General features: G+C 46.1%; 1 protein-coding gene across 1 annotated transcript in view; it reads left to right on the top strand.

Moving 5' to 3' along the window:
* The window catches only part of KIF5C (kinesin family member 5C), a 143985-nt gene that overhangs the window by 92387 nt on the left and 25165 nt on the right, over positions 1–26433 (top strand). Inside the window, exons 12-18 of the mRNA XM_087819861.1 lie at positions 4049–4236; positions 9275–9343; positions 11019–11225; positions 13506–13652; positions 19911–20099; positions 23219–23336; positions 25503–25579. Coding sequence (XP_087675987.1) covers positions 4049–4236; positions 9275–9343; positions 11019–11225; positions 13506–13652; positions 19911–20099; positions 23219–23336; positions 25503–25579 — 995 coding nt within the window. The remainder of the gene's footprint in view (positions 1–4048; positions 4237–9274; positions 9344–11018; positions 11226–13505; positions 13653–19910; positions 20100–23218; positions 23337–25502; positions 25580–26433) is intronic.

The following is a 26433-nucleotide window of genomic DNA, read 5'->3' as shown; positions in this document are numbered from 1 at the left end:
CATTAACACAAAACCGAAAAGCCTGTTTTAGAGTTTTTAACTAAAAGCCCTAACAAGAATTTTTGATTAGTCTGTCATTCTTGTTTATTGCAATTGATGGATTTCTACTTTTTCTAGAAATGTTATTTATGCCCTCTGGGGGTTTTCATTTTATAATTAAAATGCTCTGCAAACCTTATAGGTATGCTCCAAGTCAGTGCTCCTGTGTACACACAAATCTTTTTAGTCCTTAAAGGTAATTACAACTGACAATGGGAAATGCCAGAATGCTTATTTAAGGAGGGAAGGTTACTAGTTAGGGGGGAGGGGAGCTTTCCTTCTACAAAATCAGATGCTTTACAATATTATAAGCTGTTTCCCTGTAGACCGCAGGTATGAAGCCTCAGGGGATAAACTGAGAGAAATTTGCTTTTAATGCAAAGGAGAATAAAAATAAAAAGAGATGCTAATCTTCATTTGCTAATCCTTTTATGTTCTCGCATCATAGATTTTAGGGCATCATTTCTCCGGTTTGTTCGCAGCTGTCTTCCTTGTTACAATCAGTTACTCCGTAATCACCTCGTGGGGGCTTCTCAGGAGATTCAGTCTGCAGTGCAGGGAATATTCTCGATTACAGTGGTGAGATTGCCATGGAGACAGATTGCCTAGTGTCAGGTCGTGCACAGTGTTGGGAATTTACAGTCCCCAGACGTGTCTGTGAGCCGGACAGTGTAGTTACCAGGGACGCTTCTGGAAGTCATTTCCTCTGTGCTTTGAAGGGCAGCGTGTTTGGGAGAACCGGCTCTGGGTTCCTCCCTGGGCAGGAGCTGGCTCCCCCGCAGATGCCTGCTGCTTTTGTTCCTGCGTGTTGCCGCTTTGTTCTTCTCGGCCCGAACGGCTGCTGCAAAAAATAATCCCGCCTGCCTGACCTTTAGAATGTACACTGGGGAGGGCTCGTGTAGATGTAGCTTTGTGGGGGCCATGTTGATGCTTTGATTTAGAGAATTCTTCAAGAGAAACCAGGAAGTCTGCTGTAGTTTCAAATATTGTCTTCATAATAATAATAATAATAAATAATAATAATAATAAACCAGAAAGGGGCTTGCATAGATATATTGTGTTTTATTTTTGGAAATGAGCTCCAACCAGAAAGGTATTGTGAAGAACCCAGAAACACTAATCTCAAAATAATAATAATAATTTATCTGTAAAGCCTAAAAAAGTTGACGATTTGTCGGGGAGAGGAAGGGTGAGGAGATGGACTTTAAACAATACTACCTTCTGTACTTTTTACATAGACTGTTTTAATTAACCTTTAGAACAATGCTGTATGAGAGGCATGATCATTTCCTCTCCTTTATAAAAAGCAAACCAGGAGGTTAGGCAGGCTGTGGGCCTGTGATTAATTAGATTTGTGAAAGGAGCAGTGTGGCCAGTGTCCTGCCTTAGCCCTGGAAACATGTATGCCGTCGGCTGGTCACTTTCGGGGTGCCTTATGTCAGCGTGGGCCGGCTTGTTGAACCTCCCCAGTCTGGGACAACCTGGTCCTTGGTGTTGTAACTCCTTAGTGGGAGAAGAGCAGCTTTAGGGGCAATGAAACCTGTGACTTTGGTTGGAGCAGGTTGCTTGCCACTAGGTTATGGGGTTTCATTCCTGGCTCCTGCCTCCCTGGGTGAATTGAAACATACCAGGTAGCTTCTTAGCTCACACTGGCCTTATGTTATCACCTCCCCCCTGGCCATTTGGAACCAAACACAGGCATATGTCTCTTCCAGATGTTTTTGTACCTTCTGGATTTGGGGTGAGTTGGCCTATGGGTAATATCACCATAATCCGGCTGGTGTGTGGTCTGGCAGAGTTAAGGATTTCACCGTCATGCTTAAGCTAGAATATCAGAGTCACACTGCACTAGATTGCCATGTTCACAGATTTCATAAGCTGGAACTGAAAAATTAGAGATACAGTTATTACCCAAGCAGGGAAAGACACTTACCAAAGTGTTAGTGGTGAATTTGTGTGAAGGAGCAGAATTGGGAGATCAGGGTGAAGGAGGAATTTCAAGTTTTAGTGTATACTCTATGGTTAGAAAAAGGGTGTGTGTGTGTGTGTGTGTGTGTGTGTGTGTGTGTAGTTTGTTTTTTTTTTAAACAAAAAAAACTCCTTAAGAACATGGTACTGCTTTTATGGCCCAGGGATTTAGCAGGCTGTAGAGAATATAAATCCTTCAATTGGGTGAAATTCAGTCTGTACACTAAGGTTGTTGATGGATGTTTTAAACCAGGAATTGAAACTGAATGAGCCCTGGCCGGTTTTGCTCAGTGGTTAGAGCATCAGACTTCGGACTGAAGAGTCCCGGGTTCTATTCCAGCCAATGGCACGTACCTTGGTTGCAGGCTCAAAACCCAGCCCTAGTCAGGGCTCATGCAGAAGGCAGCCGATTGATGTGTTTCTCTCACATCGATGTTTCTCTCTCTCTCTTCCCCTCCTTCCTTCACTTCCACTCTTTCTGAAAAGCAATGGAAAAAATATCCTCAGGTGAGGATTAAAAAAAAAAGTTAAAAAAAGAAAAAGAAACTGAATGAAATAATGATTTGGTTCAAGTTCAGTTCAAAGGCTACTCTTGTATTCTGGTTTTGTTTCAGGTCAATAATTTTAGAAAAAGATTTGGGCACCTTACAGTCTAGCTGAGCTTTAGAAGGAAGAAGTCTTGGCTCAGTTTTATATTCGAGTAATAGTTTATTCCAGGTTTTGCTTCAAGTTTCTGCTTGGAACAGAACTGTGGTACAAAAATGAAATCATTGGGTGTTAATTTTATTTGACATGAAGACCATTTGTGATGGTCAGGTTTGATAATGGAATCTTAAGCAACAAAGCTAACCCATCACAAAGTGTTTTGTTATATTGAGATAAATGTATACAGTGATCAGGTGGGTTCCTTGAGGCAGGATACATACTGTTGATAAAGCCACAGATTAGGATCTTGGTTCTGTAAGGTTGTTTTGTTTTGTTTTGTTTTGTTTTGTTTGTTTCTTTTTTGGAGAACTTTCCTCTGACTCAGAGCAGTTTTCTTGGGGAATTTCCACAAAATGCATTTTATGGGCTTGGAACGTTGCAGACACTCACTGATTGTAGCAAACTGAGTGTGAAGTTGATGGTAAACATTGTGATGGGGAAAGTATGTTTGGTTTTGGTTTCCTTTCCAAGAAGATATTTGAGAGACTCAGTTGGGCTACACGGTTTTCACAGAATCCTTTTTATGCAGCCTGTCTTTGCAAGGTGATTTTCTTGGTGAGGATAGCTATTGGCCAGCTTGAGAACTTTGTTTTCCTCAATTTGTGTGGTCAGACGTAGTAATGTTTTTTTTTGAAAGCCCAACGCTACTCTGCAGACTGAGAAGTGGTATGTGAGGTCTCTGTATGATGTTCTAGATTAGCTGCTTTTTCTTTCCTGGGACAGCCTGACATCACAGGAAATAATTCTACTTGAACTTTCCTGTAGACCCAACTAATTCCGACTTCCCGTAGAAGAGGGTGGCCGAGAGTGGAATGTGCGATCGCGAGCGTCAGTCAGGGCTCCTGGGTCCACGGCCACCTGGCTTCGTGCTTTGGATTCAGAGAGCTCATATCCAGAGGATTTGGGCCCTGCAGTTTAAACAATGGTGAATTTGTTCCTTGATGTGGCTGTTTCCATTAATGAAGTAGTAAGTAACCTAATTAACTGGTAATTAGGATGCCTCAGAGGTCTGCTTCTCTTTGAATCAGTCACTAGAGAGCATATGATTCTAGTAAAGCTCCAGCATATTCCTCAAAAGGGAAGTGCAGCCGACAGTTCTGGGCATCGCTGCAAGTCGGGGCGGTTAAGGTCTTGTGTGGTTGATGGAACCAGCTTTGGTCAATTAACTATGACCTTTCTTGTCCAGTAGAAAGAGCACAAACTATAACTCTCTGCAACAGCTCTTCATTGTGGCTTCTCTGTCTTCTCCATGGGAGTGACTGTTTCTGGAACTCTTCCTGGAGGGTTGCATGCTGAGTTTCTTCGATCCCCAACCCCTTCTGGCTGTGTTTTGCAGGAGAAGCTGTGCCTGAGGATGAGCAGATCGGTGCTAAGGACCAGAAGACCCTGGAGCCCTGTGATAACACCCCCATCATCGACAATATTGCTCCTGTCGTCGATGCTGTTGTCGCCAGTATCTCTGCAGAGGAGAAAGAGAAATACGACCAGGAGCTCTCCAGTCTCTACAGGCAACTGGATGATAAGGTCTGTGGCCAGACACTGTAGTCCTCACTCTCGTGCAAAGAGTAAAGGACGCAGGTCTCAGGACAGTCGGCCAGAAGCAGCTTCAAGCCCCATGTTCCTGATGTAGGGCTGCAGGTTGATGTTTATGTCCCTCTTCCTAATATTTGCCCCAGGTCTTGATTGGGCAGAGTTAGGGAACTTGGCTCAGGCGGAGTGGAATTTTCATGGAAATTTGATTGGAAGTGTGGAGTATTGGCCTCGAGAGACAGTCTTCACTTCTAGAAACTGGACTGGGGCTGATCACTGCATGAGAGTGGGAATCGGGGGTGCAAGGGTGCTTGGTCTTTGTTTAACTCTTTCGTCTTTCCTCCCCTGGCCTATTCCTCCCACAGTAGTCCCAGCTATAGGAACAAGGGTGGGGCTCCCAAACCTCAGGTGTGTACTTTAATTGTGTAGCTCTCCACTCCCTGGGGTGAGGAACCCTCAGTGGTGGCGCGATGGCTTCTACCTTATTGGCAGAGCTTTTTTCAGGACATACTCTTTTTTTTTTTTTTAAATATATCTTTATTGATTTCAGAGAGAGGAAGGGAGAGGGAGAGAGAGAGATAGAAACATCAATGATGAGAGAACCATTGATCGGCTGCAGCCCGCAACCCGGGCATGTGCCCTGACCGGGAATCGAACCCTGATCGCCTGGATCCCAGGTCGACGCTCAACCGCTGAGCCACGCCCGGCCGGGCAGGACATACTCTTGAATGATGCACATGCTGATTAGGGATGTCTGTTTTTATGGCAAACCTGGGACTCAAATAATCATGCCAGTGCACAAGTTGGAATAGAGGAGAAGAGCCGTCGGAGAACAGTGTGTATCCTTCATCCCCAGTGGAGGTCAGGTTCGGGATCCCAGAGGCACAGGAAACTAAATCGATGTTTCCCGTGACCTTGGCATGCTGCCCTTGGACTCTTCGAAATCCTTTCAGTTCGTTTCATCCAGGTTGCTGATATTTTTGGTCTGATCTAATCTTTGCTGCTGTGGTTCAGCTCAGAGTGCTCAGGGACACCTCTGGTTTGGATGAAACAGCTTTGTTATGTTAACTTTGCCATTAATCTTTACTGGCCTCTCTTTGGAGTCAAGTTCAGAGTCTGGCATCACCTTTACAAGGGAAATGTGACTGGTCGCCTTAAGGAAGCTTGCTCTGCTTTGAGTTTGTGACTCTGGGAGTTTGCATTATAACCGCAGTGTTAGACTGGGGTCACCCTACCCTTCTGGTGACATATTTAATAACCTGTTCACACGGGCAAGAGCAGGCTAATTGCCCTTGAGGCACTGTCATCCTTCCATTTCTACCCTGGGATTTTCCACAAAACCTCACAGTAAAAAGGAGGAAAAGAGTCAATAATAAGTTACTGGTACAGGCAATTTCTTGATTTCTCCAAAGAAATGCTATTGTTTAAACATACTGTAGTTTTTCCCCGCATTTTAGAGTTTTTGGTTTTATTTTTAATAATCCCCAGAGAATCTTAGATGAGGGATGATAACCTAATTGTATCCACTTTTCTCTATGAATAGACAGCTGCCATGGTTGGAATTGGGGTCATTTACCTTTGCGGCATGCGGCGCCCTCATTGATCTGAGAAAGACGAAAGTTTTGAGTCCAGATTATAACAGGGGACATTGAGGACAGAACTCAGAGTGACGCGGACGCCAGGCCTTGGGGGCGGGCTGTTTAGTAGGTAGCTGGCAGCCCTGGCCCTGGAGTCTGCCTCCTGATGACCAGCCTGGGACATTTTCTGTCATCTCATTTCCCTTTAGTTTATGCCTTGAAAACCCTGTAAAGTGCACATTTTGAGGTTAGCATTTGTAGTCCATCACAGGAAGATGCTGAGAGACCTGGGAGAGGACCGAGCCCAAAAGCCTCCGCCTTAGGTTGCACCAAAGCTAGTGGTTTGACCTCAGGGACTCTCCTCGTGGACCGCCTATCAGCTGTCATTCCTATTTGTCCTCTGAAAGGTTCTAGAAGGTATTTCATGTTTCTGATGATGTAGGTGGTTTGATACTTCTGAGAATACATGAGTTGGAACGTGGTACCTTCACAGATTATTGAGTGGTAGAGTTGAAAGTACCCAGGTCCATATGAGAAACTAGCCCAGGTTGTTTACGTGATTTACCCAAGTTTATATCACCTGTAGGTGACAGAGCTGCAATGAGGTTACACAACTTTTGACTCCCAGTCCAGTGCTCATCCCATTTCGACCTTACCCTTTAAATGAGGAACATGTCAGCCCTAACGAACCCTGTAGAATGTGGTGGGAGGAAGGCTACACAGTCTCCTTCCAGAGCGCCCTCCGTCCCTCTGTGCTGTCCCTCCAGGGGTCCAAGGACAGGTGCCCTCTCAAGGCAATGCTGTGTGATGGGACATCATGCGCTCTAGAGCCAGATCTGTGACTTAAAATCCTGAGACCTACCCTGTTGAAGATGTTTTTCTCATCTGCAACATGGGTCTCACATCTGTGACTTCAAAAGTTTGCAACGGGGATTGGAAAGAAGTTCCTAGTGCATAGCAGATGCTCAATAAATATTAGTTTCTTCTCTGTCTTCTCCCTTTCTGCTTGCTTAACGGAGAAGCCACATCCTATGTGGTATCAGAGGGGAGATGGTTCATAGGTGGGCTGACAGCAGAGTTATACATAAGACGAGCAAACTGGTGTGGGCACTGTCTCTTTCATTCCCCATCACCTCTCCAGTACGACTGTACTATTGGAGATAGGTGAGAAGGAATTAAGTGTAAGTAGAAATATGAGTTGAGCCTTGCTTCACTGTTTACCCCTACAACAAAAGCATCTTCATAATTAAAGGTGACCAGTGACCTGTTGACAACTCACCTGTTTCATGGGTAAGAAAATTCAAGTACAAGAATATTTTCAGAAACGTGCTTTAAAATCCGTTACGCACGGTGAGATCTGAATAGCATCAGAGTGAGCACGCGTACACATGGTGTACGAGATGGACTTCAGCGGTGGATACAGACCACGTAGCATGTCTTACTCTGAAAGTTTTGAAAATAAAAAAAAATAGCAACAGTAGACTATGCTCCTTCCTTAGAGCAGTTGCCTTAATAAAGGGCGACTGTAGATTTGGAAATGTCCCTGGGACAGTGACTTATGTCCTGATAGTATGACCCCTGTTCTTCGTCTTCCCGGGTGGGGAGAGGGGCCCCGGTTTCTCGCTGTACCTCAAGAGTCACCGCACCACCCCACTGTCACCTGTCGGGAGGGAGCCTGTGTCTTCAGGCTTTGAAACGAGCCCAGGATGCTAGGAGCAAAGCGCTCCTTCCACCATTTGTCTTCTCTTGTGCTTTATATCACGTGTAGCTGTTGTTTACATGTCCCCGGGGAAGACGGCAACTCCCGACGTTAAACTCCTTCAGTCTTTTATGTTAAGTCGTTTAATATTTATGTGCCGAGGAACACAGCATCGTTCCTGGTGCCCGACATTCTAAGTTTACAGAGTAGAAGAGGGAAGAAAAAGTCCTACAAAATCGTCTCCTAGTTGTGGACATACCATTTTTGGCAGTTTCACTTTGGTGTAATTTTCCTAATTCTCCTGCCAGAAAACTGGTTGGGGGAGGAATGTCATGAGTGTTTTGCAGCAGCATTAAAGAAACATCAACGTGAACGTTTCAGTAGAAAAGTGTCTCCTTGAGGAGCGGATTCAGGGCAGAAGATGTGCCACACGGAGGAAAAGGAGAGACAGACCTGCAGCGTCGATTTCAGAATGGCCTTGCTCCGTGGAAGGCACTGGCTGTGACAGACACTGAGTTAATCTGATTTAAATGTATGCACAGACACGACCAGGCAGGCTGGAGAATATCCTGTGGAAAACCGAGCCTTTGCTAATGAGGTTTGCTAAGTAGGCCCTTGCATTTACCCCTCGCCTCACCTCTAGAAAACGTGAAAAGCACAGTGCAGGTCTTTCTCTCTCTCCTCTTTTTTTTTACGGGCTGCTGCTGAAAACACCTGGGCAGCACCTGGCACGAAGAGGGACCCACAATGCTGAACGGAATGCGACTCCGCTTGGGGTTTAGAGCCTGGAAGTGTCATCACATAGGGTTTTCTGCTGTTGCTGAGGGAGCGAGGCACCCACGAAGCCGGCCTGTCGCTCTCGCAGGCTGTCCTCAGCCGCGCACTGAACTCGTGGGCAGGGTGGGGAACGCCGGGCCTCAGGCTGCCAGGCCTCGCCCGCCCGCTGCGTTGCCCGCGCTGGGTGGACCTGCCGAGGGGGAGGCCGAGACGTTTGCGTGGGCAGCGAGAGGCCGGCAGCCCCGGCTTTGCGCAGCAACCCCTAGTGGCAGAAAACGAGAGTGAGGGCAACGGATCTGCCTGTGGGAAGCCCCTTTCCCACTTCAGTGACAGGCCGGAAAGTAGGAATTAAGGTTGCTGCACCCCCCAGCTTCCTTGAGTTTGCTTTTTTTTTCTCCCCACGCTGGTAAGAAAATTAACTTACGATCAAGAGGGAGGTCTGCTCATGCCAAAGATTAATTCTCTAGTAAATATTTTTCCAATCTTTCTGAGTAAGAGGCTTGAAGTAGAAATACTGGTCTCTCCTACGTACCACGTGTCCGCATTCCTGGTCACTGATGTGTTTGACAAGATTTGGGACAGGAATATGTTACAGTGCAGATGGTCAGACATTCACAGCTTTATTTTTTGAGCTAAGAACTCACTGTAAACATCTTTGAATTGGGAAAGCAAGCTCCAAAGTCCCTTTCAGTTCCCAAGCCCTGGGTCTCTGATTTCTGGAAGAGCAGGGGTTGAGTTGAGTGTGTAGAATATTGTATTTTCCAGAATACCTAGAGGTTTTATCTGCTGACAAAGGAGGGTGAGAGATATTTTGACCAAATCAAGATCCCAGAGTCAGTCTCTCTTCTGTGGGGAAGCACCAGACCACTGCCTTCGTTTTATTAGGAAGCTCACAGCTGGCATCCTGGTATCGGACTATCTTGGATATCAGAAATGACAGAGCTAACCGAAAAGAATTAAACCTGATGTTTCATTTCAGGATGATGAAATTAACCAGCAGAGCCAGCTGGCTGAAAAGCTTAAGCAACAGATGTTGGATCAGGATGAGGTAAAGTTCGCAATAAATTTTTTCTTACAAAGTCCTTTTATTACTCTTTGTTGTTGACGTTTGTTCCAGAAATTTAATTTGCAAAGAATTTTTTCAAGATCATGTGGAAATTTTTTGGTAGATTTCTTTTCAATGCCTATTAAAAGCTGATCTTGCCTGGATGTAGAGAACAAATATGTGACTCTGTCGAGCCCTGGGATTCTGAGAGTGAGGAGCTCGTCGCCACGCTCAGTGTTTGAAGAGCAGAGACGGAGGACAAGGGAGGTTCTAATTCCTCATTCCCCGTGCTCAGCGCTCCTGGTTTTTGCCGTTTTAGCTGTTTTCAGCTTTGCAAATCAGCCAGCTTAGGCATTTCCTACACCATGTTCTCGTGCTATCTTTTAGGAAAAACAAACAAATTAAAATTAGAAGGTAGAGGAAGGGAAAGTGGAGAGGAAAGGGGTCCAAATGCTGGGTTCGTATGTATGTGATACAATAAAAAGGAGGCGAATTGTTTTCAGTCTCCCTGACGGCATTCAATTCTCCAGCGAGCGTCTTTATTGCCTTGCGTTTTGCCAAAGTATTTTACAAACAGGAACCTAAGCAAAGAAGAGATAGGCAATCTATCAGGCATAGATGGTTCATGATTCTCTCTTTGAGGACCATCTAAGTATTTTTTTTCCTCTCTTTTATGCTTCAGGGTGCTGTCTGATTTGTTGCTAAAATGCTGTGGACTGGATCATGCGATGCAGTTACAGCAGGTGGCTGGGGTTCACGTCCCCGTCCCAGCCCTCCCGTAGGCATAACTTTCTCCGTGACCATTTCCTTCCTTTTCGAAACTCTCTGTTCCCCTTCATCTCCCCGGGGCAAGGATTATGCCCGCTGCCCAAATACTTCCCTGGCAGGGAGATCATATACGCCTTTGCAGGGAGGCGAACCATGTAATTGAGTTTCCTCTTAACTACGGCCGAGTCTTCCATTTGCTTAGTGTTTCCCTCCCGTTCTGTTCCTTTGCGTTTCCAAATTGGTACAACTGCCTGTGATAAACTTTCCTTTTTGTTACAGTCAAAACTCTTACATAAAACTCTGTAGTATCAAGGTAATATCTGTCCATTACGGGAAAACGGAAGACACAGTAGGCGCAAAGATAATGAACGTGTCCCCATGCCCAGGCTCTCACTTTTAACGCGCGTGGACGTTTGGGGTATGTGGTTCTCTACGTCCACGAAGAATAGTAAGAAAAACGACGGCTGCTCTTTTATTCTGTGTGGTGGACTCTGAAATCCGCCAGTTTACAATGTGAAATGATAATATTAAAAAGCCACGTAAGTGTCAGTGTCCTCAGAAATGATTCCCCCAACCCCACACCTTGTTAAACATGCCGGGTGGCCGGCCAGCTACAAAGGGGGGTGATTTTTGATGTGTGATCAGTCCTTTGCGTTAAGCCTATGCAGTTTGAAACTTAAGAGAGGAAAAAAAGAGAGAAAGAACAGAAAGCAGAAGAAACAGATTTTTGAAACAACTTGCCCTTTTTCAATTTAGCATCTGGATGTACAGTGGGGGGTTCTATTCATCCTGAGCTCCTCCAATTTGTTTTATCTGTTTGGTTTTTTTAATTACTTTATTCTGGATAGAGAACAGAACATAAACATTCAAACATTAGGCTCACCGGTCCCGTGCCATCTCATCTCTCCAGCTTTTAGCTTCCACGAGAAGAGACTATGAGAAGATCCAAGAGGAGCTGACACGGCTCCAGATTGAGAATGAGGCAGCCAAAGACGAAGTGAAAGAAGTGCTCCAGGCCCTGGAGGAGCTGGCTGTCAATTACGACCAGAAGTCGCAGGAAGTGGAAGACAAGACCAGGGCCAACGAGCAGCTGACAGATGAGCTGGCCCAGAAAACGGTGGGAGCATTTGTGTTCAGGGGGCGGGACTCCCTCAGTTGCCTTTGCTGTCCTGTGTTCGCGGTTGCTGACAGGACTGTATAAAGGAAGGCCGTTGGCTGAGGGGTTTTTCGGTGTTAGATTTAGATGCATTCTCTGAAATCCTTTAATAATTGAAATACTTTGTGTCAGTGACTTTTGTCCACTCGTCCTACAACTGCCTCGCACAACTGTGTTATAGTCAGGGGATTTATAATGTTAGCAGGGACGCCTTGTAGACTAGTCAAGAGAGTGTAGACTTTGAAGCCAGAAAAATCCTGGTTAAAATTTTTAAAAAAATTTTTTATTGATTTTTAGAGAGAGAGAAGGAGAGAGAGAGAAGCATTGATGTGAGAGAGACACATCGATTGGCCGCCTCCCTCACAGGCCCCGACGGGGGCTGGGGATCTAACCTACAACCCAGGGACATGCCCTTGACGGGGAATTCAACCCACGACCCTTCCGTGCCAGAGCCGACGCTCTAACCACGGAGCGACACCTGTCTTTACAACTATTAGGCTTTAGTGGAAACATTTAAATGTCTTGAGTGTCCATTCCCTTATTTGCAAAAATGGCGATAACAACGTGCTTCTTGCAGGGCCTGAGGATTAGTGGCAGTTTACAGAAAGCACTGAGCCTGTGCCTGTGCTGCTGTATCAATAAAAAGTCTCAAGCTGTTAAGCCAGCAGGCGAGCGTGACCATGGGAGGCAGTGAGCCTCCCTCTCCTTGCTTAGGCCCCTGAGTGAAGCCCACCCCGCCCACAGCCTCCCTGCTCGCCCAGGACTCGCCGTCCTGGTTCCTTTGCTGTCCTTCAAGCCGGTGCTTCAGTCGCACGTGTGCTAATTCTGTTCTCCCAGCGAAAGGTGCTGCAGGTTCTGCACAGCGAGGGCACGGCGTCAGGGCCGTGAGCACGTGGCAAGGTGCCTGGCGGGGGGACGCCCCCGTTTTGTCCTTTTGTATTTGGAGAGTGGGTGGCAGGGAGCTGGGTGGCTGTGCCCGGTGGCCTGGTGTCGTGGGGCTGTGCCCAACTGCTCTGTGGGGAGCCGGCTCCCGGGCAAGGGGAAGTGGCAGATGGTGCAGGGAAGCTCCAGGCCGCGGCCGCAGAGCCGATGGAGCAGCTCCTCACGCCACGCATCCGACTGCGGGCTTTTTAAACGGCCTCCCAAGGTGGGAACCACGGCTCCTGTGGATTTTAAAACAAAATTAAACTGGAAGTGGTAAGGCCAAAACAAAAACAAAGATGTACAGAAACACAGACTGGAAGCCACCCAGGGAAGGAGGGGACTTGGGTTTTCTCTGCTTATGATCTTCTCCAGGGTTCCTTCACTAGCCCCTGGTATTTGCTTCTCAAAACAAAGAAACATTTTCCATAATACTGTTCGTACTTCTTGTCAAAGCAAAGTATTACTGGACTCATTCAGAGCACTATTTTTAGTCAGATCATTAAAAAGTGCTCTAGTAAAATAGCTGCGTATGGGAGAATTGTGTAAATGTCTTTGCATTAACCTCCATAGCTCCCTAATTTAGGGGAATTATTTTTTGTTGTTGGCTGAGTTAATACCAAGACATCAAAAGAGGGCTCTTCTTTTGATGTTGAGCGTTTAAGTTAGTTAAAAATATGTACCTTTTGTTAGCCCACGTGAGGGGTGGAAAAGATGCGGGTTTGTCAATGTTTGGCTTAAAATGGAGCTTCTGTTGTACATTAAGAGGCCCGATCTTGTTGAATGTGATTAATTTTGAAAAGAGTTGAAGAGTGTTCAGTTCAGCGTCACTGGGAAGATTAGACTTTCTCTAAGTTGTTTTCTAAGCTCATTCGTGCCCCTCTGGGCCTTCCAGACTGGAGTCGGATGGGAATTTGCAAGTGGCCCAGGGAGCAGGTCTGTTTGGCAGGGGAGGTGGGGTCCCCGCGGGGGTGTTTAGACCCTTGAGGATGCGAGCTGACGGCACCCCCGGCAGGTAGGAGGACACGTGAGGCGTTACGAACCTAAGGGTTCCTTTGCGCTTTATTTATCTTTAATAACTTATTCCCCTGAGCTGGAGATTGTCATCTGATATGTAGACATAACATCCCAGGACGAATTCCTCTTCTTGTCCCAGAGTGCAGTCCTATGCTACAGCTTGGCTTAAAAGAGCCCTTCGGTTGAAATCACACGAAATGGCAGCAGAACTCCCCTTTACATTAAGTTGCTGTGCGTTGCAGTGCTGAGCGTCTGAAATCGGGGGGCAGCCCTTTCAATTTGTCCTGGGAACGTATTTTTCAGACTACGCTGACAACCACGCAGAGGGAGCTGAGCCAGCTCCAGGAGCTGAGCAACCACCAGAAGAAGAGAGCGACGGAGATCCTGAACCTGCTGCTGAAGGACCTGGGGGAGATAGGCGGGATCATCGGCACCAACGACGTCAAGACGGTGAGTCGCCCCCCTCCTCTCTCTGCCGCCCCGGCGGCGCCATCCTCAGCGGCGGGGCTGCTCGGCGGCCTCCGGGTAGCCGGCGCGTAGGGCGGTGCTTGGCCTCTGCCGCGTGCTTGGCAATATTGGAATGAGAAGGATCAGAGCGGGTGACTGTTTGGGTAAGGAGGGAGAGAAAAAATTAATTACCTTTCAAGTGTAGGAAATGCCTTCAAATCTTGCCTGACCTCGTGTCAATTGGTTTATTCCTCAAACTGATAAGCCAGGGTCACGGGAACTTGGAGTTAGGTAGGTCAGCCCACAGTTCTAGTGTCAGAATTGTGCTTCTCCTTTTCTGTGAGAACCCAGCCGAGTGAAAATTCCCCAGCCAATCCGTGTGAATTAGGAAAGCTTTTAGCCGAAAGTAATAGGATTCTCACAGTGGCTTGAAAAACAAAGCCACCTTTAATTATTCACAGTATGAGACGTCTAGAATCTTGCTCTTCAGGTTGTGATTTGTGTCACCTGGGAGCTTGTTGGGAATATAGACTCCATCAGGCCCCCCTCAGACCTACTGAATCAGACTCTGCATTGTAACAAGGTTCCCCAGGCCATCCTTTTGCTTATTAAAGTTTTCGAAGCAAATTCTGGTTTGGTGCAGTGTTTCAGCAATGTCAAGGATCCAGGACTTTTCTTTACGTCCTTTATGCTTTCCTCAGCCTGTTACTTTTTCCTATCTGTTGGTTTTTGTCCCATGGTAGCAAGATAGCTGCTGCAGCACCAGCCATCACATCCTAACACAACTACATCCAAGGCAGGATGGGCTGAAAACGCAGCCAGCTTTCATCCAGGAGGGAACTGTATCCCCAAAGTCCCCTAGACCTCCCCTTATACTTTATGGGTCAGAAATAGGTTACATGGTCACCCCAAACTGCAAGGGAAGCTAGGAAAGCAAAGAACAGGATTACTGTCATTGGCTTAAAAAACCATAAACAGTGCCCTGGAGTTGTACGCGTTGGTGCCATTGATGGCAAGGAAGAAAGGGAGGTGGGAAGAATGGGGGTGGTATAAAGCTGTCGGTGAGCTCAAATGGGGGGAAAAGAGAGAATAAAAAGTTATCAGCCAAGAAGAATTAACAGCTTGCCACAATGTGGAGATGCCACTGAAAAATAAAATAGACACATTTTAAAAACTGGCTTTATTGTGGTACGCTCGATATAAAGTAAGCTGTACTTATTTAAAGTGTACAGCGTGAGAAGTTTTGATACACGTGTGCACTCGTGAAGCCGTCTCCACACTGAGATAATGAACATATCCACCGCCTTCAAAGTCTGTTTTGTTTCACTGATTTAACTTTTATGCCAGTAACACACTGTTCTGATTACAGTAGCTTTATGATAATGCAGCACCTTGTACAGAGTAGCCACTGATAAATGTGTGGGTCTAATCCTGCCAGGGGATGGTGCTGTGCTGCTCAGCTTCCCCTCACAGGTCTCTCAAACCAAAAGCTTTGAGTTTAGCGATTTGACTTTGAAAAGGCTGAATTGTACATTAGCCTGCTCTGGGGGACACTCAGGTTTTGATCTGGGATTGTACTACAGAAGGCTCCCCAGCTTACGTTGTTTACAGACATTTCTGGAAAACCCTTCTTGGAGGGCAGAGCAGCTCTGGGCTTAGAGTATATGATCGCTCGTACAACTAATCATTCTTTCTTTGAACCTCTATTGTAACTGAATATTTCATGAACCCTTATGAATGAATCTAATTTTAGCCTAGAATTCTCATACTATAGGATCAACTCTATTAAGGTCCAGCTTTGTGCCTTTATATTTGAGGATTTAGAAGAATTTTTAGAAGCATACACTGGTGTTGAGATATAAACTTACGACGTTTGGGTGATTGAAAGGCCCTCAACATTTGAAGGTGGAGTTGATTTATGGGGAGTTGGAGCCTGCTGCCGATAACGATAAAGGAAGATATTTTTATGCTAAGTTCTAAAGTAGAGCTGATGAAAAATGCTAATGAAATCAAGGAGTGTCTGGGTGCTTCAGCATTTAAAAAAAGAGTCCTTACCTTTGGGAATCTGAAGTATGATTGAGATTATTTTTAAATACTCTACTGGATGTTTTAAAGATATTTTTAGATTCCAGACATTGGATGCCCTAGTTAATTTCATTGATAACTAGTTAATTTCATTGATAACTCTCACTTGTAGAGCATCATATTCTTAATCATTCTGTTTTTAGTTTTCTTATCGTTATGATTTAATTATTAGGGCAATGAGAGCTAAAGGGAAGAGTGATATGACTTTGGGTAAGTCACTTTACTTTCCTGGGCTTCATTTTCCTAATTTGTAAAATGACAAGGTGAGCCAGGTTATCTCGAAATTACATGACATGGACACAGATATGCCCATCCCCCTGCTTTTTTGAGATATAATTGACTCAAAACATTGTATAATTTAAGGTGTATAATAATATCTTGATTTGATACTTTATATATTGCAAAATAATTACCAACATAGCATTAGCTACCACCTTCATTTTATCACATAGTTCCCATTTCTCTTTCCTGGTGAGAACATGTCAGATCTACTCTCTTAGCAGCACTCAAGTATGTGATAAGTATTATTAGTTATAATGTCCATGCTGTGCACGAGCTCTCCAAACTTCTTAACGTTATAACTAGAAGTTTGTACCTTTTGTCTCGTAACTCACCACCCCCCCCCCCCAACCCTGGTAACCACCACTCTACTCTCTGTTTCTCTGTTTGATGTTTTTAGATTTTCTAGATACCACATATAAGTGATATCATACAGTATTTACCTTTCCCTGTCTGACATATGTCACTTGAGAGGGGAGAACCCTGAAGGCCTATCCATTTTATTACAAATGGCAGGATTTCCTTCTTTCTCATGTCTGAATAATTTTCCATTACACACACACACACGCACACGCACATGCACACACCTTTATCCATTTATCTGTCGACAGGTCGTTTCCATATTTTGGCTACTGTGTGTAATGTGGCAGTGAATGGGGGAATGCAGATATCCCTATGAGATTCTGGTTTCACTTTTTATATGCCCAGAAGTAGGGTGGCTGAATTAGATGGTAGCTCTACTTTTAAGGAATTTCATTTTTGAGGAACCTCCGTGTTGTTTTCCATAGAGGCCGCACCAGTTTACATTCCCATCAACAGTGCGTGAGGGTTCCCTTTTCTCCGCGTCGTCACCAACACTTGTTACCTCTTGTCTTTTTAATGACAGCCGTTCCAACAGGTTGGGGCGATATCTCATGGTGGTTTTGACTCGCATTTCCCTGATGATTAGTGATGTTGAGCATCTTTTCATGTACCAGTTGGCCATCTGTTTATCTTTGGAAAAATGTTTGTTTAGATCCTTTATCCATGTTTTAATCAGATTGGGCTTTGCTATAGAGCTGTATGAGTTCTTTATATATTTTGGATATTAACCCCTTATCAGATACATGATTTGCGCATGTTTTCTCCCATTCTCATAAGCTGCATTTTCGTTTTGTTGATGGTTTCTTTTGCTGTGCAGAAGCTGTTTAGTTTGATGACATCCCTCTTATTACAGACACCTTCCTTATTGTTAGGACCACTCAATTGATAGAATTTTTTTGATCTAAGGAAATGAGCACATCTAGGAAATCTTTTTCAGTCATCTTATGCTTTTGTTTATAAAATCCTTTTAGTTCCCACGAGGTCCCCCCGGTAGTGCTGTGGTGTGAGGGGAAAGACGGCTGTTGGTCTCCTCAGCCGTCAGTTCCAGGTACGACAGGCCTGCACCGGAAGGAAACAGAAGAACCCGTGTTTCTCCAGCTCACCCATGCTTTGAAACAGAGAGGCAATATTTTGTTTAGTCAACCAAACGAGATGAGACCAGCTAATGGCAAGATGAACCTAGTGTTGACTTTGTCGGGTTCATTCGTGAGCTACCTCTTTTCATGCACCATGTCCCTGGGTTTTCCTTAAAACAAAGATTTCCGGGAATCCAGCCACAAGCTAATAGGATAGAGGTATTGTAAATTAAATGGGCGGATCAGCCGCCTAATTTTCCTGTGACCCACACCGACTTCTTTTTCAGTCCCATTCTGACTCTGTGTCTTAGCGTGTGAACCATCGCCTTAGTTACCTTCCACTTGGCCTAGAAATGGCACCTTGCACGGCCAGGCATCCCCTGGGGCAGGCGGGGGGGTGTGTGGGCGATCTCCCTCCATAGGCACCATGTCTCCCGTGTGAAGGCAGCCTTTTTCCCGGATTAGTCATCTGTACTAGATCTCACAGTCTAGTGTGTGCTGTTGGAGTCATTGTCAGACCCAGGGGAGGGTTAAAAATAACATCTCAGCAACAAGCTCTGATTCTTCTTTTTGAAATAACAGTGCACTAGAACTACTGAAAACTTAGAACTTACATGACGAAATATACGGACTCTTCAGGGGTAAGAAACCTTACAGTTAAAATCATTTGTTTGAAATATTGCTTTTTCCCATTAGGCATGGACTCAGAATATCTTTTTAGATCTCCTAGGACAAGAGTAGGCTTCGGAGGTTCTGGTTTGGGGGGAAAGAGGCATCCAGCTATCATTTTGGAGGAAGCCCATTATTGTAAATACATTTTTTAATCTTCCCAACTCACTTGGGATCTGGGCACAGAGGAGGAAGTGTCCCTGTGTAAGGACCGACCTGGGGTGGAGGAGGGCTTTGTTTCTCCCCTGGATGCCCTACCGCTGGGTGAGCGGCGTGTATCCGCCAGGAGCTGTGTAGGTCCCCTTACCTTTCCGCAGAAACCGGGCAATACGCGGGGCACACGTGGTCAGGCTGAAGGATGAGTTTCTCATCGCTGTCCCACATTCAGCCATTCACAAAGGCAGAAGAACAAACAAAGTTAAAGCTCGCAGGCCTCTCACTCGTTACGTCCATGCTACGGGATTATAAAGGGAACCTGTAAGGAGGAGCGGTGTTGGCCGACAAATTGTTGGCAGTCAGAAATATAACGGACTTATCTAAGAACCTCCAGTAAGTCAAAATGGAATGAAAAGTCGATACTTGTAGATTTTTCTGCTGTTAATATAGATCCTGAGTTGTGTTGGTTGACACTGACCTAACCGACGCTGTCGGGGAATTCTTAGGGGAAGCTCGGCGCCGTGTCCCGGGGGCTCAGGGTGCTGTCTAGTGTGGGTGCTTCCTATCTGCTCCCAAGTTTCGGGGTTGATACACGATTCCACGTTCCTAACTCTTAAATGTTTACTGAAACACGAGTCCTATGATGAATTAATGACAGCAATAGTGACAAAAGCGGGCCGTTAGAGTACACTGGGGAACGTCAAAAAAACATGGTTGGAATCATTGTCTTTGAACCAACCGAAGCCTCTATTGGGGCCTGGGTTCTGGACTAAGGAGCTAGGATGCCCTCTGGTGGTTAAATAAAATATGCACACAACACATTTGGTCAGCGGCCCTTCAAGAGCGTGATTGCATCTCTGCAAATGGTTTCTATCCCAAGTATCTTGTGTCAATTTTTGGCTGTTAGACTCTTCTCTTCCAGAGGTGGGTTTAGACTGTGATTTTCAGGTGATCTTAAATAATAAGATAGATTCCTGTCTACTTGGAAGGGACCGGCGTGTAGAGGCAAGGACACTTGGACAGGTAGTCCTGAGAAGTCACGCAGAGAAACCTTCGTCTAGAGAGGCTTTCGGTGACGGCACATTCTTATTCACTAGATTTTGTGGTTGTTTAATTGAGGACTATATAGAAAACCCTTTTTATTTCCATCCTTGCTTGTAGAAACATATTCAAGCCATTAGACTACTTGTCTCTGAATAGCAGGCCATAGAGAACATAATGGAAATTCTGATTGGAGTTCTTCTAGGGGCTTAGCGTCACCTTTAGGAACACTGGGCCTCCACTGAGCTAGAGATATAAGGATAAGACATTGAAGGGACACCTCTTAAACGTTGTTTTAATCTTTTTCTTTTGATATTATCTCTTTTATCCTAAAAAACCAATTGTAAAGAAAAACCTGCTTAATTTAGGATTACATTTAGTAGAGGTTTTTAATTGAAAGTTTCACCCAAGGTTTCCGAGAACTTGAGGTTGAACATACTTTTTAAAGATCATTTTCAGCTTGTGGCCCTATAATTCGAGACTATTAACCAGGAACCCACAGATATCTTGAGGACCCGTGGGCGGATGTCAGGGGCCCCATGGCCTCCGGGAATTAGAGGCAGTCACTGAACGTGTCTCCCCCTGTGCTCAGCTGGCAGACGTGAATGGAGTCATTGAGGAGGAGTTCACCATGGCCCGTCTGTACATCAGCAAGATGAAGTCAGAGGTCAAGTCCCTGGTGAACCGCAGCAAGCAGCTCGAGAGCGCCCAGATGGACTCCAACAGGAAGATGAACGCCAGCGAGCGGGAGCTGGCCGCCTGCCAGCTGCTCATATCCCAGGTAGGCCACACCTTTCCTCCTGTCACTCCGGCTTCTTTAGAAACCTGCTTCCTCCGTGCTCTGATTGGGGCTGATGGTACGGAATAGGGATATCAGTGACCTTCGCTTTAGGTGGTACTTGTCCATGGCCTCCCCGGGCAGCGGCGGCCCAGGCTAGATTTTGTGTGAGTTACTCGAGTTACCTTCAGTCCCTTTTTAAAGATGTGCCTATGTATCTCTATCTATCTAGCTGTGGATAGGTAGGTAGGTAAGTAGGTAGGTAGGTAGGTATAATAAATGGATAAGATTGAAATCTAAAACTCCCATCATCTAAGACAATACTATTCCTTCATCTTTTAATCTTTATCATAGGCGATTAAATAGTGTCCAAACCCTTGGAGCCACCGAAAGGCAGAGCTGGGACTCCAACCCAAAGCCTTGAAGGGATTTCCAAGCCCCCGGGCACATTTCATTTGCTTAGCGAGTAAGGCTCTCCATGGCATTTTTCACTTTAGCAAGGTGGTTTCAGAAGCTGGCCTAGTTTCTGGTCTGCCACTGCCATCTGAGCTTGGTGCTTGGGCTTGAGGCTTCTGTGAGTCGTCCGGTGTACACTGCTCCCGCTTTACACCAGGCATTAAAACAGCTGTCGTCATTTAGGGGAAACAGATACGTATCAGCGTGGAGTGAGGCATCAAATAATACTGGGAGACAAACACGTACCTTGTTCTGGTGTGATTTTTTTTTTTTTTTTTTTTTTTTTAAGGGAGGGAAGGAAAGGCCTCTGGTGGGCTTTTAAATGTAATAATAATAATATGTAATCATAGAACCACCCATCCTCCTTGTCTGCCACCCTAATAATCTAGGAGGTGCAATTAGAACATCAAGGTTCCATTTCATGACTAACACAGTAAGCAGAAATGTATTGAAAAGATTATTCCATGCTAGTGTGTGATAATGAAATTTACATACATTGTTGAAAAATGTATGATTAGGTCAGTCCTTTTGGAAAGCACCTAGGGGATCAAAAGCCATGAAAAATGTAAGTATTCTTTGGTCCAATAGTGTCATGTATGGTATTTTTCATTGGTAATAAAAATGAAAAAATTTCAGTTCATATAGTATTATCATTTACTGATTAAGAATATTAAAACCTTATATGGGAGATGTTGAATGCAATATTATTTACATTATGATAAACTAACCAAATATTTATCGATAGACTAATAACATAAAGTTATATGGAAGACTATTATGCAGCTCTTACAAAAAAATGATTAAACCTAGCCATTTGGAGAGTATAATTATATAAAGATAGTGAAAGTGAAAATGCTGAGTAGTTCCTGTGATGTGCTTTGCAACTTTGTAAAATATGCATTCATATAAATAAAATCAGGAATATAAGGCGAAAACAGCTGATAAGAGTGCTTATGGGTGAAATTTATACCACTTTTTCTGGGTTTGCTTTACTTTTATAATTCTTAAAAATTGAGAAGAAAAATGGTAAACATCAGGGCACAGTGCATCTCCAGTGTGAGTTCCAAGTGCCCTGTGATATTGATGGCATATGCTTTGGGGCAGTCCTGCACCTATCATTGGAGGCCAAAGCCAGAGTCCAAATAGAGGCCCCGCAGCAGCCTGCAGCCCCCTGTCTTCTCTTTCCATCTGGATGTACCAACCTCCACATCCGAGTCCCCCTGCACTGTCTGGGAACCAGGGGAACCGTGTAACTGTATCATCTGTAATCTATTTCAGTGGATGTTGGGAGCAGAAGCACCGGTCCTGGCAGTGGCGTTGGGACTACTGGAGTAGGGAGAGTCCAGGTTCCCAGACAGAAGGGGATAGGGTCCAGGTGGGCACCATCCCTTAGCCTGTGACCTCTGCTCACTGGAACTGGTTGCAGCCAGAGCATGGCCTAAGTGGGGTGCTATAAAGTTTGGAGCCCAGGACTGGGGTTCCAGGTACCCAGGTCTTAGAGAACATTGACTTTGGGCCTATGAGGTGGGAGTCAAGAATAGTAGGCTGTTTTGGGGTTAAAGAATCCCTGTGTTGGGTAGGGCTTTCTACAGTAGCCACAGTTTCCCATTAGGTGCTCTTTTGTGCTCCCCTACAATTTGCACAGAGCCGAAGTCAATCCTTATTTCCTGGGGTTCAAAAGGAAAACAAACCTTGCTGTCTGTTTTTGACATGATCTAAGAGATCTGGCAAAATGCTCTTATCTTCCTTGCTTACACTCACCCTCTTCACCAAAAGCTGTGCTTATAAAATGACTGCTCTATCCGAGTCCGTTGCCCAGAGGTCATTTTGTAGATTAGAGCTCAGTCTCCTGGGTCTTCCTGCCTAAATGTCAACCCTGTGGACTTGGAGGGGAAGTGCCTGCATTTTCCATCTGCCTAAAAGTGACCACTATCCCGATTCAGTCAGTGAACTCCCGTTCACCCATCCATCCATCCATCCATCCATCCATCCATCCATCCATCCATCCATCCATCCACCCCACTTAACTATACTAAGCATGTACTCTACCCCCATGGAGCTAACAGGTAAGAAAGTGGGTAAGATAAAGCGTGCGGAAGTTCAGAGCTCTGAGAAGTGATGGGCTCTGAGCGACAAGGGATCAAGCCAGGACCCTGTCTGGGAGGGGTGAGGGGAGAGCTTACCAGGGAGAGGAAAACATAAAATGCAAAGTCCTTGAGACAGGAATTGTTGAGTCCTTGAGACAGGAAAAGAAAAGCCATATTATTTGATTTATAAAGACGTCATCCAGAGGTGCGGTTTCAGAGAAGAAGCCCTCAGCCCCCGACATCTCCCTGCCCCTTGCTCTCCAGGACTCTGTTCTCTGTGGGGAGGAAAAGCAGCCTGGGCTTTGGGGTCTCACTGACCTGGATGGCGAGGAGGGGCCTGGCCACGAGGGGTGTCTGGGAATGAGGCAGAGACACACACAGACGAAACAGAGGACCTGCTAGTTAGTCCGTGATCCCGGATCCCAGGCAAAGGGCAGAACATGCTCTCTGGGTTGTCAGAACTCAAAACGGGGCTCAGGGCTCCTCCTCCGTCGCAGTTCCCCGCCGGACAGTTCCTGGCAAGGGGACGACCGCTTGCTAGTCCTTCACTCCTCCTTTTTGTCTGTTTGCTGTTTCAAGCACGAAGCCAAGATCAAGTCCCTGACGGACTACATGCAGAACATGGAGCAGAAGAGGAGGCAGCTGGAGGAGGCCCAGGACTCGCTCACCGAAGAGCTGGCCAAGCTCCGGGCCCAAGGTAAACGGTGCCGGCTCCGCAGGCGTCAGGCTCTGGGCCTTCAGGGGCACTCTCTGGATGGCTGACCTTGTGTTCACCTGTGCTCAGCTAAAGCATTTCTAGGTCCACTGAAGACGATGGCATAGCTGGGGCGGGGGCTCATCTAGAAGCCTGCCCCCCCTCTGTATCCGCTCCACTTCCCCTTTCCCTCAGCCCAGCAGGATCCTCTCTTCCCTGCCTCCTGCGCCCAGTCTGTCACGGGCCTGTCCGTCCCGCCTGCCAGGCCCGCTCCAGGCTGGCCACTGTGCCGCCACCCAGGGGACTATTCCAAAGTCAGAGCTACCTTGTGCCCAACCCCATGCCTCTGACATCGCTGCTCATGATGTAAAGCCTGAGCTCCTACCAGTGGGTCACTGTACCTTCCCTCCTTGGAACAAGCTCCCCCCTTTGCCGGCAGCCCCCCACTGCCTTTGCCTAAGGACGTACCCTGCGCGTAGGAAGCACTCAATAGACCTGAGTAAATAGGAGAACCTCAAGCGAGGCGGGTGCCTAGGCTTGCAGAAACCAGAACCGGATTAAAAATGTACGTACGCACTGTGGTGAAACAGACACACATATTACGGGTTGCCATGAAAACCGTTAGTCCTTTTGGAAAGCATTTGGAAAAACATATTAATAATCATACCATGTTTCATACTTCTGATCCTTAAATCTCAAATATTCATTGCAGAATTACTTATATTAGTGGAAAAAAGGAAGCCGCCTAAATGCCCAACGGTTAAGTGAACTATGGAATGGTGTTCAGTAGGACAATTTTCCATATTGGAGGCGAGGTAGACACAGGCTGTAGCAGTGCTTACAGTGTAACCTTAGAGTAAAAATCGTAACATGCAATTTTATTCTTATGGGAGTTATAACATTTAGAAATCAAAGGATGCTTGTGTTTCAAGGCCTACGCACTAATATTTGTAATGAAAATGGTTTTGAATAGGATTGGTGATAATGTTACCATTTTTTATTTCCTTTATTATTTTATAGCTATTTGCTCAGTAAATACATTTTGTTTCACATTTTAAAAAGAAAGAGAATATGCCCACCCCCGCCGTGACCTTGCCACGCTTTCTTTGTGTGATAACGGATGAACGTTAGGAAGAGAAGTCTCCGCCCAAAACCTGGCACGGAAAAGAGCTTTTCCCTCCAGTAAATGGCTTCTGCGGAGCTGCCCTGGATGGAAATAAAATAGAAGCAAGAGAACCTGAAATAAAGGGAATGGACGGGAGAGGAAACTTGATGACTTGAATGCTGCTGCGTTAAATCATGTGTCCCCCCCCTTCCCCAGCCCCGGCTGCCCAGAGCAGGCTGGGACTGCCCCCCCCCGGGGTGTCACACAGCAGCCCTGCCCCAGATATGGGGCCTTCCTGTTAATCCGGAGAGCGTTATTTTATATTTCTGTTTTCTTTGTTCTTACCCTTAGATTGTTTTCCTATTCCAGATCCTTAGAGAATAGACAGTGTACCGTGGGAGGTAAATTAGACCTTCAGGAACCCTAACAGGGGCATCAATCTAGTGCCGCTCAGATCCGCATTGCGCCGTGCAATCTACACAGGATGCTCCTAATCCACAAGCACGTTTGTGCCTGGGGTCACTCACCAGGCCAGGTGGGAGCCAGTACTCCGAGCTGCGAGGTCCAAGTGAGTCTAGAATGGCCCGCTCCAAATTAACACCTTTTCCTGTGCACCTGCCCCTCCCCGCCGGGGCCTAGGTAATGTCCCAGGAGCGGTCAGCCTTGCGTCAGCCAGAAGTCCTCCCCGAGACGGACATTCCTTTGTACCATGCTTGTAACTGGTGACATAAGCTGATGTTTCCTGCCATCGCCGTTCTTCTGCTTTTGTTTTTTAATTTTTACTGCTGGGTGTGAGTCCTTCCAGTTAAAACTTAAACCATCATTTAAAAGTCAAAACAGAAATAATGGCCCGGCCGGTGTGGCTCAGTGGTCGAGCATCGCCCCAGGAACCAAGAGGTCACAGTTCGATTCCGGTCAGGGCACGTGCCCGGGCTGTGGGCGCGATCCCCAGTAGGGGGCACGCAGGAGGCAGCCGATCAGCGTTTCTCTCTCATCAGTGTTTCTCTCTCTCTCCCTTTCCCTTCCTCTCTAAAAATCAATTAAAAAAAAACCCCAAAACACAGAAAAGATGCATGAAGTCAGCTTCCAAGATAAGGAGAAGGAGCATCTGACGCGGCTGCAGGATGCCGAGGAGATGAAGGTGAGCGTTTGGACCGGGCCTCTTAGTCTAGGACAGTCTCTCCTTCCGAGATGTGGGGCAGAGGGGGCCATGCTGCGCAGTCGGGGACCGTCCGAGTGCCGCCTGGTTTAGAAGTCAGCTGGGGAGGGAGGTGGGAACCCCTGAGATGTCCGTGGGTAACAGTTATGTGGCGTCCATACCTTTTCCTTTCCCGTTCCTGACGGAGGTGGAAAGAGCAGCGCCTCCCAGCGCGGGCCACGCGCTCGGCCTAACTCCCCAGGAGGCGCCTGTCCTTCCTTCGAATGGAAGAAAACATCTCCTCCCTCTGTCTTTTAAAGAAACACCCCAAATTCAAATTCCCATCTTAAACACAGAGATCTTTATTTTTGGTTACATTTGAAACAGTAAAGAAAAATGTAAGAAAAATGATTGGCAAATAAGATTTTTAGGTGAATAAAATGAGATATGAGAAAATGTAGAATTTTTATTCGTTTTAGGCAAACCATGAGCCCCACTGGGGATAAACCCATAGTTGAACATTGGCAGGAACCTGCTCCAGCCATAGCAAAACCCTGCCTCACCTTGGTGGCCCCTCTCTTGACTCTACGTTGCTTTGCTGAAAAGGTCTCCGTTGAACATCCCCATAGACTTGTGCAGGGGGCAGGGCGGGGACAGTGATCTAAGCTGTACAGGAGAGGAAGTGTAGCTCACAGGCTACACGTGGCATGAGGTCATCCAGGTAGTAAGAGGTCTGTGCCCTTGGATTGACCTGCCATGTAGCTCAGGGGAGCTGTAGAAAGCCAGGGAAAACCTTTTTATTCAATTAATGAGTGACTTTGCTCTTATGATCCACTCAATTTTGTAACAGATCCTTG

Source organism: Miniopterus natalensis, chromosome 8, assembly GCF_054644295.1.
Source record: "Miniopterus natalensis isolate mMinNat1 chromosome 8, mMinNat1.hap1, whole genome shotgun sequence".
Taxonomy (NCBI): domain Eukaryota; kingdom Metazoa; phylum Chordata; class Mammalia; order Chiroptera; family Miniopteridae; genus Miniopterus; species Miniopterus natalensis.
This window is presented reverse-complemented; position numbering and strand designations above follow the sequence as displayed.